This window comes from Cyprinodon tularosa, unplaced genomic scaffold (genome assembly GCF_016077235.1).
Source record: "Cyprinodon tularosa strain WSP-4 unplaced genomic scaffold, ASM1607723v1 ctg137, whole genome shotgun sequence".
Lineage (NCBI taxonomy): Eukaryota > Metazoa > Chordata > Actinopteri > Cyprinodontiformes > Cyprinodontidae > Cyprinodon > Cyprinodon tularosa.
This window is the reverse complement of record NW_024038189.1, coordinates 891,523-908,407: the sequence shown is the minus strand read 5'-3', so window position 1 is coordinate 908,407 and position 16,885 is coordinate 891,523. Positions and strand designations below refer to the sequence as shown.

Below are 16,885 nucleotides of genomic sequence, written 5' to 3'. Positions count from 1 at the left end.
CCATTTGCTCCTGAGCGTAATTCTCCCTCCCGTGCTGCGGTGGCGCTAAACCTATTTTGCCCTCCTACCTCGCTTCCTGGTTATACTCTTACAGCAGTGTGTTGCAGTGAGCTTGATGCAGACATTTTTGATTTATGGCCAGTATTGAAGCGTGGTCTGTGGTACACGCTGTGGGTCTAGATATGGCGAGGAAGTGGGGGCGAGTTTAGTCCGACGACGGAGGGACATGAGGGCCAAAAAGAGCGGAGATCCAGGTGGAAAAAGGGTCCCAGCGTTCTCGCGCACCTCGCTCTTCTAGCGGGTCGAACTCCTCAAGTTGTTTTCCGCAATTTCGGTCATAAAAACAAAACAAGCCGGCCTCCTGTCTGCGGCACTGTCTGCGGTCAGCTACAATTTGGGAGAGGAGCAGCGGAGCGTCTGCGGAGGGAGCGGGACGTCTGGAGCCTGGGCATGATTATTTTTCAGTGAATGAGGTTTTAATAGGAATAGGTGAAGTGCAACTTTTCTACTTCTGTTATTTGCTGTTGTTTCTCAAAAAAAAATGCATAACGATATTACAGCTTTCATTGATTCAAATTTGAAACATTGTCTAGCCTGTAAGGTGTAAAAAAAATTAAAAAATTAACAAATTAATCGAACCGAATCGTATCATGGTGTATTCTTGAGTATCGAAAATAATCAAATCGTTGAGTCAGGAAATCGATACTGAATCGAATCGCCATGATGGTTGTGATTTACACCCCTATTTTCAGCAGACGTATAGTATTAGCTCACACTGATTTTACTTTGAATTAACAGAGAAAAATGAAGCACAAGTCCAGTAACTCTGACTTTATATGGGCGAGCTGCTGTACGGACACATATCTGTAGACATTTAAGTCATTTTCCCACAGAGCAGAACCTTCTCCCAAACATATATATTATCCTTGAACTCACTTGAGTAATTTTTTTTCTAAGATCTGTCCTATACTGAGTTTTTTAATTGAGGGTTTTACTTTTATTTTCTTACATTACAGACATAAAAATGACACTTTTACCTCTTTACTTAAAAAATCGGAGACATTGCTGCTAACTACAAATAAAAAAATTAACAGAATTATTATAAAAGAATCTGTTAAAGTAATGAATAGAAGAATTTTGCTCATCCTGCTCAAAACTCTTTACTAGCAATAATACGCCACATTATTTTTTGCCAAGATTCTTTCGTTTTCTATGACTACGCTTCTAAAAAGAAAACACATTTTGATTTATTTTATATCTCCAGAGGGGGAAAAAGTCATCTGTACAGTTAAGTTTCATTTTAAATCTTGTGCTTGAAGTGCCTTGAGCTGACATGTGTTGTGAATTGGCGCTATATAAATAAACTGAATTGAATTGAGATTAAAGCTGGTAAACCCAAGTTACTGCTAAACCATTCTTAAAATTGGTGGTAAAGTGTAATAAAATGTATTTTATTTTCCTTTATTTTGACACAATACACTTCAATAATTTTTTTTTTCTCTCCAAGACAGAGGGGACACATTTCAGAAGACACTTTTAGTTTTCTCAGGCGGACAGTTGTGAATGAATGTCATTCTACATAATGGCTTTTGTGTTATTCTGGATCCTTCCTGTCAGTACCGTTTGAACTGAGTGTTTCCTAAAGGCTAAAGCAGGTTTTCAACAAATTCTTCCTCTATTGTTTTTTCTTAAGCCAAGAAAAGGGACCAACAAAAGCTGTTTGATTTGCTTCTTTCATGTACATTATGACCGGGTACTTTCACTTTCCTAATTATTGTGAATGATATTCTTAGACAAACTTTATTATCGTTTTGTACACACAGAGGGTATACAAAACGAGATTTAGTTTCGTACAGCTGTCAAGACATTTCCATTTCTAAAGTGCAGCAGTGATAACATGGTGATCAAATATAAGCCTAAGACTGAGATATAATTTAAAGTTTTTTCAACCTTCACCCACCAATTTTATTAAAAATTAAGCAGTCTAATGGCAGTGGAGAAGAAGCTGCTTTTTTAAACTGCTTGACCTGCATCGGATGCTTCTGACTAATATTCTTTAAGTTGTATCAATAAATAATATGATTCTAAACTTTTAAAAGTGAAACGAAAGATTTATAGATTTCCATTGGGGCAACCAACACCCATGCGTTCCATCAGAAACACAGTGCTGATGTCACAGGTGAACCATTTTTATTTATTGATTAATAACTTTTGGATATATCTTTTTAATATACTCTAATAATCCCAGAGGGAAATTACTTCTCTGCATTTAATCCATCCCCTTGGGGAGCAGTAGGCTGCCATTGTGCGGCGCCTGGGGAGCAGTGAGGGGTTAAAGGTCTTGCTCAGGGAGCCAGAGTGACAGTCTGTGGGAGTGGGGGATCGAAATTACAACCTCAAGATTCAAAGCCCTATGCCCTTAATTAACCAGGACTTTGTTCTTTTATAAAAAAAATATGACAACTATAGTTTCTTCTTATCGCTGACTTTCAGGTTTACTAAAGTAATTTTCTGTTACAGTATTTTTATTTGTGCTTTAGTACTTTATACACCTCTGGTGGTTCATTTCATTCTTGACATGGAGCATGCATATGCAGCTGTAAAAATGTAGCTTTGAGCAGACGTGGCTGGTGGACGTCCGCTTTGAGTAAGAGCAGAAGTGTATCCTGAGTGCGTGCAGAGGCCTGCAGAGTCAAATATGCCGAACTCTGTGGGAGCATTCCTTTAGAGAAGTGATAACATTTGTGCATCGTGATGTATATGCTGGCAACCTCTTTGCATCCTGGTGAAAATGGTGATGGACAAATTACAGGTGCCACTCAGATCATCATGACTTGGTAAATTCATCAGATATTTTGGAAATTGTTTACATACTGATATTTTTTATCTAAAGGTTTATTATGCTTAAGATATGAAAAAGTTTGATTCTGAAATAGAGAAAAGTAATCAAGAGATGCACCCAGACTGATTTTATTTTCCTTATTCAGAGATGGTGCACCTCAAATGGTGTGAGAGCTGTTTTTTCTGATTGTTTGAGACTACAAACTGTTAAAAAGTAAAAAAGTCTGGCAGATAATCCCTGACTGAGAAGAGTCAATCCTTATGGCCTTTGATTATTTTTTTAAATGTATTTCTGCTTCAGATTGTTTTACAAAGTATTGACACCAAATATCGGTTTAACATTGTGTGTTAAATGTCAGAATTAGCGTTGAGTTTGAAGCCTTTATATAGTAGTCCAGAAACCACGCAAATTAAACCAAAAGAATGGGTCCACCCCTACAAATGTGGAGTGTTTGGGTTATTTTTAGCCTGCAATACCTGATACTGGTCTATGCCTCTGAAAGGGGGGTCGTTAGGGGTAATTGTTGGGGATGGTTTTTTTCCCCTGCATGGGTTTGGGGATGATAGCGGGAAGGAATCGACTCTATTGCAGCTTTGAATTGAAAAAGTTTCCTGGATGGGAAGCGAAACGTCTTCAAACTTGGAAACAAAGTCCAGAGGATTGTTGTTTTTTTTTACTTTTTTGAAATTGCTATGACCTGGATGACTGAGAATCTTCACCAGCAAATGACAGTAAAAGCAGAAAATTCAAATAAGAGCATCTTGATATGGAAAATAAGAATGAAATAAAACAAAGATAAAATGGAATAATCCAAAGGTTCATTATGCAGATTATTTGTTCACTCACCAGAGCGATAAGAAACAGGAGGAGCAGCAGTAGAACCAAAGCAGCCAGAACCAGCAGGGCAATGGCCCATCCAGGAACCCCACCGCCGCTGCCGCCGCCGCTGCTGTCGCCGCTGCTGTCGCCGCTGGAGGCAGTGCTGGTTGTAAGGCTGGTCGATGGGTTTGTGGTGGGGTTGGGCCTCTGTGTCATTGTTGGGGTTGTGCTTGTAGTGCTTGAAGTAGCGGTTGGGTTCACAGTAGAAGCACCTGTGACATTATTGCCTGTTGAGTTTGTACTGGGAGTTGTGGTCAGGTTGACGGTGGATGTACCATTGACATCCACTGTTGATGTTGAGTTTGTGTTGGGAGTTGTGGTCAGGTTGACGGTGGATGTACCTGTGACATTATTGACTGTTGATGTTGAGTTTGTACTGGGAGTTGTGGTCAGGTTTGAAGCAGTTGTTGAGTTTGGGCTCAGGGTCGTGGTCATGTTTGTCGTTGAGTTAGCTGGAGTTGAGAGGGTTGTACTCTGGTTTGTTGCCATGTTTGAAGTAACAGAAACAGTCGAGTTGTTAATTGCGTTTGTGTTCTGGGTCGTGGTGGTGTTTGTTACAGTAGCATTCTGGCTGCTGGTCACTGAGGTGGGGGTCTGAGCCGATGCTAACAAATAAAAAAAAGAAAAACAGATGATACATAAGCAAAATTAAATCTAGGTTATATTTAATTCATCATAATCAACCAAAATATTTTCTATACTTTAAATTTTACACGTCTGGAGATGTAATTAGAAAATAAAAAAGAGAATGAAAACTTTAAAAGCTTATTAATGCTTAATTATTGATATTTTTCTATTTTCTAATTGTCAAGTTGAACGGATCATCTTTATATCGCCATTTTGTCATCAGTATTTTGGGTTTCAACTGCTGAATGAATCCAGCTGCAAGAAAAGGATATTTTAGTCTTTTTAGACTTTAGACAACTTTAAAGCAGAGCTGTGTCATTTTTAGCCACCGGGGGCGCTAAACCTAGTTTGGACCAGCAGATTGAGAAATCATGGAGTTTCTAGTAAAGAAAAAAATACTGAACCTCTCTGGATTAAATTGAATCAGAGAACCAACAATATGTCTGATCAGGCAAATTTCATATTTATTTCGATGCATTTTTTTTCTGTTCTTGTTTTTGGCTTTCTGGGTCCCATGACTAATTCAGTAATATATCCACCCCTCTAACGCTTACATGGGTGAGTTTTTAAGAAGGGCAGCCTGCACAGAGCAGGTGCTTTTTATTGACCTGAATAATCATTACGATAGCTCAAAATAAGATAATACTAGTTACAAAATGACTTAGTGTTGCTTAAATTCAAGTTAAATACAATTTCTGGCTCTTATCCTAAAGTTGGTTAAAATGCAAAAAAAAAAAAAAGCAATCAAACAATCTGCCTCTATGTAATGCAATGTAATGCATTGCAGACGTGCACAGCGCCCCCTACCGAACAAGATGGGTAGCCCATCTAGCAAGGAAATGAGGAAGAGGGGCTGCTGACATCACTCTGCTGCGCCCGCCGCTCAGAATATTTTTTCGTTTTCGAGTTATGGACAGTACTTTACAGGCAGACTACGAAAACGAAAAAGCAATGTCCGCTGTGTTTTCTCTTTGATTATGGCATAAAATGAGCAGTCTTAAAGAAGAAAATGCAAATAGGATGATTGATTACTAATTTCATTTATGAGTCAAATAATGCAGCCACATTCTTAAAATGTTTAAATTTCACATTTCAAATTGAATTTTGGTATGTATTTGCTGGGGTACATTTTGAAAAATAAATCTCAAATGTCTTTTTCTTTTTCATTTTAATTGAGTAAAAGGATGAGCAGTGTTAAAGAAGAAAATGAAAATGCAAACAGGATTATTGATTACTAATTTCATTTGTAACAAACAATTCAGCCACATTCCTAAAATGAAAAAGCATTTCTGAAAATGCTTTTTCATTTGAAATATGGTAATGATTTGCTTCCATAAAATGTATCCTTATCCTCTTAAAAATGGTTCACAATTTGTTTACCACAAAATCTTTTTTTCCCCTGATAAAGAAAATTAATACCATAACACTCTCTTGCTAGTATATGGTTTTAGTTTTTTCAAGAAGAAAGAATTATTAGAACCTGGAGGAAATAGGAAAAAATGATCATGATGAGTCTGTTAAAGGCTTTTCCAATTAGACATCTTTTTTTTTTTCAGATCATCTAGTGCGTCAAACTCATTTCCATTTCCTGCTTCTTTTTTCTCTCGCACATATTTACATTTGATCACTGCTGCATTTTAAAGAATGGTAATGTTCTTAAAGCTATACATAACCATTTTTTGTATAAACTCTGTGTAGTCTAAGTCTAAGTGTCTAAGTTACAGCTAGAATAAATGCAACTTAATTTCTACATTTCTTTTACAAAGAGCGCTGGTCAGGTAGTTTGTACACTTTAAAAGAACATGTGCTTCCTTAACGATAGCTGGCTGGATTCAAGCCAAGGGCCTCGATATATTAACCTGACTCCGCCAGATGGATTTGCTCCGCATATCCATCTGGAAACCTTCCGTTGAAGTAATTTTGGGAAGGGGCGAAAATACTGGTTAGCTGATTGGCCTATGTTGGTGATAGACGGGCCAAATAAACCAATCAGGTCAACGAAGCATATGACGTACTAACAGAGCGATGACGCTGAGGAGCCAATTGATAGATCAAACTCTTGCCGAAACCAGTCGGGAGAAGAGCAAAAACATCTTTTCCTCTGAGAAAAGCCTCCAGAGCAGTGTTTTGCTCTTCTTTCAGTGAAGAAATACTCTGTAATTCCCATAAAACTTGCTCGATAGCCACGCTAACGCTAGTTTCATCGTCTGAAGCTGCCATGTACTTTAGACTGAACTGTGGCGCTTCTCGTTGCGTCACACCTCAACCCACCTCAAAGCCAACGCTGATTGTCTCCAGAGTCTCCAGACTGATTAGCGAGTGAAATCTTGAAAGCTCGCGAGATCAGGATGATCTCACGAGGCTATCGATAAATATTGGAAAATACAGCTCAGAAAAGGCACTGGCTTGAAAAGCCGCAGTTCCACTATCTTTATAGATTTTTATGTTGTTATTATAGGTGTAAAAATTCAGCATTTATATACTCTGATTCTGAAAAACAGTGGAAAATACTTGCTTCATAAATGTTTTGTGGCCATCAAAAGGCTTTAGTGTTATTCTATGGGTCAAATAGTAAAGCAAAGCATAGTAAAAGTGTTTGGCACATTTTTAGAGATTTGGTGACACCAAAAGTTCAAAACCCCAAAGCTCTGGAACTGTTATAGCTACTGTAGAGGTCTGGAATTTTCTGCATTTGTGGTTGAAATGAGGTAGAACAAATATAATACAACGAGACCTGCCTTTTCTCAAGCATGTCTTTATTAGTGCTGTTTAAAAAAAGACATATAATTTCTGAGAATAAAAAAAACTACTTTGAGTCATGTTTGAACTGATGCAGCTTGGTTTGTGTTCTACTCACCCAATTTTAATTTATATATTGAGAAACTAGAGGGTGTTAGCTTTTAAATAATGTATTGCACATGTAATGTTGGACTTACAGCTCTTAAGTTATTTGCTTTTCCATTTGGGGATGCAAAATAGGCGAGAATTTCCCAAAATGAGATGGAAGTTAAGAGGCTAAGTTAGGACAGAATAATACTGAAAACATATAACTATAAAAGTATTTTTCAACTACTTTTGAGTCCTGGGAGAACATTTCTGTTAAATTGGGCCACATTATCTTAACTTGTCCCTATTGCCAATCAGCTTTAGCAACATGCATAAAATCCCTTTATGCAGCTTCAACCATCACCCAATATTGACTCTACGGTATGGTCCTAATAAACACAGCAGGGATCCGTTGCAATGCATGTATTACACACATTAATACTGCAGTTATGACTGAAGGATACAATGATGAATACTGGTGCAGCTTCACAACAAAGCTTTTAGAAATGAGGCTGACTAAAGATAATTTTTTCCTGTTTGTTTTAGATCCTTTCATTTTCACCTAGAACTAAAGTAAAAATGGAAAAAAAACTTTAGCTGAAAAGTTTTTGCAGGTTTAAATGAGTTGGTTCTGATTGAAATATATTTAGCAATTAATCTGTGAGCTTTCCTTCTCTCAGCATGTAAATGGGACCAAAGCTTTCATCCTCTATTCCTTCAAAAGATCGGTGCTAACTTTCTCATGCTCAAAGTTTTTCATTCCCCTTTAAGCTGCAGTCAAACAGCTTGATATTAAAATCTTAAACTGAGTTTGTTTTATTTACCTGAGGAGAAAATGATGAGAATGATGCAGAGTTTGAGCGGCGTTTCCATCTTCCTGGAGGAAATCCGGCCGTTTGTGACAAAGATCTCAGTGTGTGAATCTGTTGGAGTCTGTTTCCACCAAGAGAAAGGCTCCTTTATACACCTGGCTGACCTGCACACAGGTGGGGGAGGAACAGTGGGAGGGATGGAGCTCTCCCTTCAGGATGAGGGATTCCTCAGCACAGCGCCCCTCTGTGGTCAAACTGGTTTATTAAGCATTACAGACTTTAATGCTGAATTATCAGATAATGTTTAGAATGCATTTATTCTCTGCGGAAATTATATTGGATTAAAATATTTTTCTTTCTTTAGACTTTGTCCTTTTTTGTAGGATTAAAAATGTTTAAAATTTTGTCATTTTAAATAAAATCAGTGTTTATAAATATCTAATTTTTGGTAAAGTAGCATTATAAATTGGCTCTTCTCTCGACGTCAGGAGCCTTTTTATCCTTAAATGATGATTAAAATGAATAAACTAATAATAAGAAAATAGGAGGCACCCAAAAAAGAAATGTCAGAACATCTGGAGAACCGTTGGTAAAGTTCTCCCTCGAAAAAGAGATTTTATCTCAAGGGACTTCCTGGTAAAATAAAGGTTAAATAAATAAATAAAAAAAGCATTTTAAAATGACAGACAAATCTAACTTATGGGAGGATTGCTATAAAGGTGGAATCAGGACGTTTGAACTGAGAAACAGATCAGAAAAGATCTAGTGGTCGCCCTGTTTTCCTCCCTGTAAGTTGGTTAACAATCTGTAAAACATATTTCCATATTCATAGATTTAAATACATCAGTTTGTGTAAATTGAACTTATTCCTATCAATTAGAAATGTTTTATATTTGATTTAAAAAAGGATCTATCAGCTTTTACTGCTATAAAATGAAAGCTTTAAAGCTATTAAAAAGTTTTTATCTGAGAAAATCTAGCTGATTTTATCTAGTGACTAATCTGCAGTAGTCACTCCTCCCGGACAAACATCCGTAACAACAATGGAAAGTCAACTACACGTCATTCCCTTTTTCAATATTTTACAACAATTTGCCTACTGGTTTTCTCAAACAGCAACCTCTACAAACAAATAGAGCACAAACAAACAATTTCTCTTTAAATACTGTTAGGTGGGGCGTACAAGTGGGGCTGCGGTTATAAGCGCATGACCCATGTACTGAGGCCTTAGTCCTCAATGCGGCTGACCCGGGTTCAAACCTGACCTGTGGTCCTTTGCCGCATGTCTCTCCCCGTCTCTCACACCCTGTAAGCCTACTGTAGAAAAAACAAGCCACTAGTGCAGCAAAAACTCAAAAATAAATAAATACGGTTAGGATCATTGATGTACGTTCTTGTTAAACCCTAATATACCCTACCTGTTAAAGGAATAGTACACCCAAAACATGATTAGCCTTCATTTTCTACTCACCCCCATGCTGAACAAAACTCTGGCGTACTTTTTTGATATCTCAAATGCATCTGGAGATCTGGGAGGCTTCTTGCTGTCTGCTGACATTCAAATAATGGAGGTTCACGAGTCTACGGAAACCGCGGCAGACCAAACCAGATGAAAGTGCGCATTCAGCGTCTGCCGATAATGCAAGCGTAGAAGAAGAAATGTGCTGTTTACCTGTGCAAAGAAAGAAACAACGAAAGAAAAATGTCTGAGGACTTCAGTGTTGAGGAAGAGCATGAGTTCTTTGCCGAGCTGAATGCGCTGGTTTGGTCTGCCGCGGTTTCCGTAGACTCGTGAACGCGCTTTTAGGAAATCCTATACACTACTGTTTATGCTCTAAAAACATTCTAAATGACTTCGTTTCGAGTAAATTATGGACGCTACCCACTCAGGACACTTGGAATACATTGGACGAGCAGTATGGAGGAATATTGACACGTTTTTTGTGGACTTTTATGGACCTTTCTGTCTCGGGCACCATAGACCTCCATTATTTGAATATCAGCAGACAGCAAGAAGCCTCCCAGATCTCCAGATGCATTTGAGATATCAAAAAGTACTCCAGAGTGTTGTTCAGCATGGGGGTGAGTAGAAAATGAAGGCTAATCATGTTTTGGGTGTACTATTCCTTTAATATTAGTTGATGTACATAGTTTCCTAACCAGTGTTTAACACTATAAATTATCGAGGTTATTTAACAGACAGAGGTTATAAATCAGAACAGAGAAAGGTCTGCCAGTGTGCATCCGATTGTTCTTGATCTAAAAACTTTATCCATTATGTTGATTAGGCTGGAGCCAGAAATGTCTCATCATTTACAAAGAACAGGTATGTGATGTGATGGCGTGGCAGGGTGGGACTTCAAGTGTTAGTTAGTGCCCTTCATGATTATGTAAGTCCATTTATAGCCATTTTATATAACATAAAGTGTTTGCTCCCTGGGATCTCTTCTCGGGAAAGCTCGAAGGTTTAAATTCTATAGCTTTCAATACAATACAAAAATGTGTTAAAGTAGAAAGTCTGCTCAAATTCAGAATTCAAACTTCTACTTTAAATATGAAATTATTACATACTGTTTAATAAATGATAAGCGTTTTTAATTCAGAGTAATTTTCATGTGAATGTGCTTTAATGGAGGCATCCATGTTTGTCAAAGAACACTACTGCCACCTACTGGTTAGTGACGTCACGGTGCGGTATCGGCTGTTGATCAAGTCCCAGTGCTGTATCTGGTGTTTGTCACAACGCGCTATTATCCAAGTCATCTTGAAAACATTCTTCTTCCAAATGTTGGCTACATATTACGGGTTTTTTCTCTGGCCAGAAGTTCGATGGCAAATCCTCCCTCTTCAAGTCGGCGATCCAACGACCAACCCGTCCGTGGAGGATCAGGAATCAGAAAGGGGGAATAACTCTTTTTTTCACTTTTACCCGATGTATTCCAGCATCCAGCTGCCATGCACGTGGGCATTGTCAGTTTCACTATAGCTCTGGTGAATTTCAATGGTGAAGTCCTCTGGAAATCTTCAATAATTGTTGTTGATTGCAGATGTGTCTAGTAGTTCCCATTGATTTAGCTTGTAAAGCGGGGAGAATGGCGCTAGGCTTACCGCACCGTGACGTCACTGCCGGATAATGGCTGAATTGAGGCGTTGCTATATTTGAGCAAAAATGGCCGCTCCCAGACTCAGTGATCTCAACAAAAATATAGTTTTTAATTTTTTTACTGAAATCACTGCAAACATAAACAGTAAAAAAATAATGAGTTAATTAAAAAACTTGCAAAAAGGACAATAGAGAAAGAAAACTATAAACCAATAGCTGACAATATCGATGCAGTAATATCACAGTTTCAGTATGTTTGTATAACAACTAAGGTTTGTTTTGGAGAATTTAAATATAGACCAAATTAGCTTCAAAGGGTAGTGCTTTCTTCACTGATCATCCAAGTAGCTGCGTATCCTTCAAAGGACTTGTGTATATGAAGGCTTTCTGGTTCAGAGGCTGGAGAATACAGATTTCAAACTCCAGTGATCAAGGGCAGGTATCCTGCGCCTTTTAGATATGTATCTTCTTCAACACACCTAAATCAAATAATCAGCTCCTTGGTAGAACTTTGCAGAACTTGACTGTATGCTGAGGGGTTAATTAAGCCACTTGGCTCTAGTGTGTTGGATCAGGGACATATCAAAAGGTCGCAGGATACCCGCCCACGAAGACTTGAGTTTGACATCCATGGCTGCTATAAAAGGCTGAAGGTAAGAGACTTGAAAGACTTTCAATAAATGAACAATAAAAGTCATAAAATGGTTTGGATACATTAAAAGAATTAAGTTTTCACAGCAGGTAAATGCACCATTTATCTACCTGATTCGATTCCCACAGCCTCCACTCTGGGTTCTTGAGCAAGACCCTTAACCCCACACTGCTCCCCCGGCGCCACACAGTGGCAGCTCACTGCTCACCAAGGGGATGGGTTAAATGCAGAGAGTAAATTTCCCCATTTTGGGGCAATAAAGGAACTACATTTACATACCACAAATAAAGAAGATGAATACAGAATTCATGAACTTTTAACAATTAGTTTTTATGATTTATTGGAGAAAGGTTGTCTGTGCCCCAAATTGTCTACGAGCGAGATGCGGGGTACACCCTGGAAAGGTCGCCAGTCCATTGCAGGGCCAGCTTTGGTATATATTCACTTGCATTGTGTTTTTGACTCTACAGGGATCCCTCATACAGAGAAAGCAGCGACAGTGGGGAGAAAAAAAGCGCCCTTTAGCAGGAACCTCCAGAAAAACCAGGCTCGGAGTGGACGGCCTTCTGCCGAGGCTAACTGGGAACATAGAAGAACTGATCCCAAAATACTTTTAATGTTGGAAAACGTAACAGTAACCTAGCTCCCCAGGTGGCTTTGTCTATGATAGAAACAGTTAAGCAGATTAACTATAAGCTACTTTCATGTCTAAGGGATGAAATAGAGAACATAAATGAAGTAACAATTCAATTAAATTCAATTCAGTTTATTTCTATAGCGCCAATTCACAACATATCAAATTGATTCAAAGTTTTCTATCTAAGGAAAACCATATGATTGCATCGACTCATTGACTCTTCAGCAATCCCTCACACTAAGCATGCTTGTAGCGACAGTGGAGAGGAAAAACTCCCTTTTAACAGGAAGAAACCTCCAGCAGAACCAGGCTCAGTGTGAGCGGCCATCTGCCGAGGCCGACTGGGGTTTAAGGAGACAGAAGCAGAGATACAAAAAGCAGCTGTAAAAGGCGGCCTGGTCCAGGAAACACACAGCCAGTCAGACGAGCTCCGAGCCAGCTCCCATGCCAGAGGATGAAGAGAGCACATCCAGTTAGTCACAGTCAGAGAAACAGGACTACACTGGAAAACAGGCAGATCTCCAACATCTATAAACAAAGGTGTTGATGGCAGCAGCACAGCTGATATTTCTCTCCAGGATGGAGTCACAGCCAAACAGAAACAGACCAGATGAAGCTACTATGAGAAAAAGCAGAGAGAGCAGAAGGTTAGAGATTGAACTAACAGATTCTGCAGAATAGGAGAACAGAGATAGAATGAAGCAGAATGATGAAATGGGGGTCCCCACCTACCTAACAGTAAAAGCTGAGTCCATATGTTTAGAAAAAAAACATGACTAAGCAGTGAAAAACAGGCCCAAACATCTGTAATCGAAGGGTTATATGACAGCAGCACAGCGGATATTTTTCTTTAGGATGGAGTCACAACCAAACAGGAACAGACCAGATGCAGCTACTATACTGATATAAAGCAGAGAGAGGAGAACGTTAGGGGCTGAACTAACAAATACTGCAAGATACTGTAAAGCAGTCTCTATGTCCTCCAGCAGTCTAAGCCTATAACAGCATAACTATAGAGATAGCTCAGGATAACCTGAGCCACTCTAACTAGAAGCTTTATCAAAAAGGAAAGTTTTAAGCCTAGCCTTAAACGTAGACAGGGTGTCTGCCTCACGGACTAAAACTGGTAGTTGGTTCCACAGGAGAGGAGCCTGAGAACTAAAAGATCTGCCTCCCATTCTACTTTTAGAAATTCTAGGAACCACTAGTAAACCTGCAGATTGAGAGCGAAGTGCTCTGTTAGGAACATAAGGAACAATCAGATCTCTGATATAAGATGGAGCTTGGCCATTTAAGGCTTTATATGTGAGAAGGAGGATTTTAAATTCTATTCTGGATTTAACAGGAAGCCAATGAAAAGAAGCTAAAATAGAAATATATTGATCTCACATTAATTTTCTTATCAGAACTCTGGCTGCAGCATTTTTGGATCAGCTGAAGGCTTATAATTACCATTTAAAGGAATAGTACACCCAAAACATGATTAGCCTTCATTTTCTACTCACCCCCATGCTGAACAACACTCTGGAGTACTTTTTTGATATCTCAAATGCATCTGGAGATCTGGGAGGCTTCTTGCTGTCTGCTGACATTCAAATAATGGAGGTCTATGGCGCCCGAGGCAGAAAGGTCCATAAAAGTCCACAAAAAACGTGTCAATATTCCTCCATACTGCTCATCCAATGTATTCCAAGTGTCCTGAGTGGGTAGCGTCCAGAATTTACTCAAAACAAAGTCATCTAGAATGTTTTTAGAGCATAAACAGTAGTGTATAGGATTTCCTAAAAGCGTGTTCACGAGTCTACGGAAGCCGGCAGACCAAACCAGATGAAAGTGCGCATTCAGCGTCTGCTCTGCCGATAATGCAAGAGTAGAAGAAGAAATGTGCTGTTTACCTGTGCAAAGAAAGAAACAACGAAAGAAAAATGTCTGAGGACTTCAGTGTTGAGGAAGAGCATGAGTTCTTTGCCGAGCTGAATGCGCACTTTCGTCTGGTTTGGTCTGCCGCGGTTTCCGTAGACTCGTGAACGCGCTTTTAGGAAATCCTATACACTACTGTTTATGCTCTAAAAACATTCTAAATTACTTTGTTTCGAGTAAATTCTGGATGCTACCCACTCAGGACACTTGGAATACATTGGACGAGCAGTATGGAGGAATATTGACACGTTTTTGTGGACTTTTATGGACCTTTCTGCCTCGGGCGCCATAGACCTCCATTATTTGAATGTCAGCAGACAGCAAGAAGCCTCCCAGATCTCCAGATGCATTTGAGATATCAAAAAAGTACTCCAGAGTGTTGTTCAGCATGGGGGTGAGTAGAAAATGAAGGCTAATCATGTTTTGGGTGTACTATTCCTTTAAGGACTTCCTGATAGCAAAGAATTACAAGAGTCCAACCTCAAAGTAACAGAGACAAAGACAACCCCCCCCCCCCCCCCCCCCCCCTACACACACAAGATATTTAGAATAGAAAAAAGTGTTTGACTTTCCGCTTTTGTAAATTGTCATTACTTGTTGTCACCTCTACAAACTCTGTCTCAAGAAGTTCTTTTTTTAATGAAATTTCTCATGTGAAACTTTAGGGATTTTTTTTTCTAAATTCTTTTCAAAGTTTTCTTCTTTTACTTCCTCCCTCATTTAGAGTTTTTGAAATTATACTTCTGTTTTTCCACAAGGGGGCGCCACAGGAAAGGTTTCCCACCAGAGTAAAGCTGCCTTGGCATTTTAAATGCAAGAATGAGTCCTTGTAGTAATTAGGACTTTTATTGATAGCACCTTCACCTTCAGTTATTTGATGGTTCTTGGAAAGTTCAAGAAGACCCCAAAATAACTGTAGCTGTTCATCCTTCTGGGAGAATACATCTCTGCATCACACTTGCTATCATCTATGGTAAAACTCTCTCTGAGAAGCTATTGTAAAGCTATGTTTGGCCTGGATTCACTGCAGGATGATACCTGAAGTATTTCTCCAATGTGGGTGGTCCTCTGGGTGATAATTTAATTTAAGGCAAACAGCTCCATAATATTCACATCTCACTTTTGATGATGATCAAATGAATTAAAGAGATCTGTGACAAAAAACCAAAAATAAAAACCCAGATGGGTTGCAGATAAATGAAAAAGAAACATACTTCAGTGTCCCTCATTGACCACATGACCCCGGTCCCTGTATGAATCTCCTATCGACGTGACTCCTCTGACCGCGAGGTGAATTCTGACATTCCTTCATGTAGCCTTCACTGGGAAGGACAAAACATGATTAGGCAGCCTTGAGTGATTCACACAGCAGGTCCCAGCCTGCCAAATAACAGCCAACCAGTAACTCGGTCAATTAAAGTAGGCATTGTAGTTTGTGAAAACCCAATACACACATGCCCCACACACACACACTTATAATCAGATTTTGTTACAAACTGTTAGCTCTCTAGATGTTCATGTTGCTGTCATGTTGAAACTGTTTAATGAATGCAAGCAGATAACGTGGTCAGGTCCGTCATAGGAAAGCAAAGAATTATTAAAATAAACAATATTCCATTATGGGGAAATTAGAGACATTTTCTTGAGAATTATCTTACTATTGTTCTCCTAAACTTTAGTAATGACTAGTATCTGTGATCATGCTGAAGTGCAGGGAAAAGCTGTACCTGAAGAGAAGATTTACTTTAAGATAGTAACATCTTTTAATTTTCATATGTTCTTTTTTAAACTTGATTTTTGAAGTAGATCTACAACCCTCGAAGAAGGCTTTTGTTAAGCAAGGCAAGTTTATTTTACAGCAATTTAGTACAAGGACAATTTAAAGTGGTTTACAAGAATGGAATAACACAATAAAAGAAGCATTATAAAACTAAATAAAGATAAAAACATGTTAAAAGCCAGTAGTAAAACAAACTCAGTTAGTAGTTTAACTTCAAAAAGTCAAAGGCAGCTCTAATCAAATGGGTTTTTAACTTTAACTTCAAATAATTCAGCTCTTTTCCTGTCTTCTGGGAGTTTGTTCCAGATCATTGGATCATAGGAACTAAATGCTGCTCCTCAATGTTTGGTTTTCAGAGGCCGACTGGGGTTCAAGGAGACAGAAGCAGAGATCAAAAAGGCAACTGTAAAAGGCGGCACCGTCCAGAAAACACACAGTCAGGCAGACGAGCTACGGCCAGCTCCCATGACAGAGGATGAAGAGAGCAGATCCAGCTAGTCACAGTCAGAGAAACAGGACTACACTGAAAAACAGGCCAATCTCAAACAGCTATAAACAAGGGTGATAAACAAAGGTGTTGATGGCAGCAGCACAGCTGATATTTCTCTCCAACATGGTGTCAGAGCCAAACAAGAACAGACGAGGTGAAGCTACAACGAAAAAAAGCAAAGAGCTTAAAGTTAGACATTGAACTAATACTGCAAAATGGGGGAATAGAGATAGAATGAAACAGAATGATGAAAAAGGGGTCCCTATGTCCTCCAGCAGTCTAAGCCTATAGCAGCATAACTATAGAGATAGCTCAGG

At 38.9% G+C, this 16,885-nt stretch overlaps 1 protein-coding gene across 1 annotated transcript in view; it reads right to left on the bottom strand.

Annotated features, from left to right (window-relative positions):
- Window positions 1-16,885, bottom strand: part of LOC119778703 (putative GPI-anchored protein pfl2) — a 28,155-nt gene that overhangs the window by 5,611 nt on the left and 5,659 nt on the right. Inside the window, exons 2-3 of the mRNA XM_038278052.1 lie at window positions 7,999-8,150; window positions 3,689-4,326 (exon numbers count right to left, since the gene is read on the bottom strand). Of these exons, the coding sequence (XP_038133980.1) occupies window positions 3,689-4,326; window positions 7,999-8,150 (790 nt within the window). The remainder of the gene's footprint in view (window positions 1-3,688; window positions 4,327-7,998; window positions 8,151-16,885) is intronic.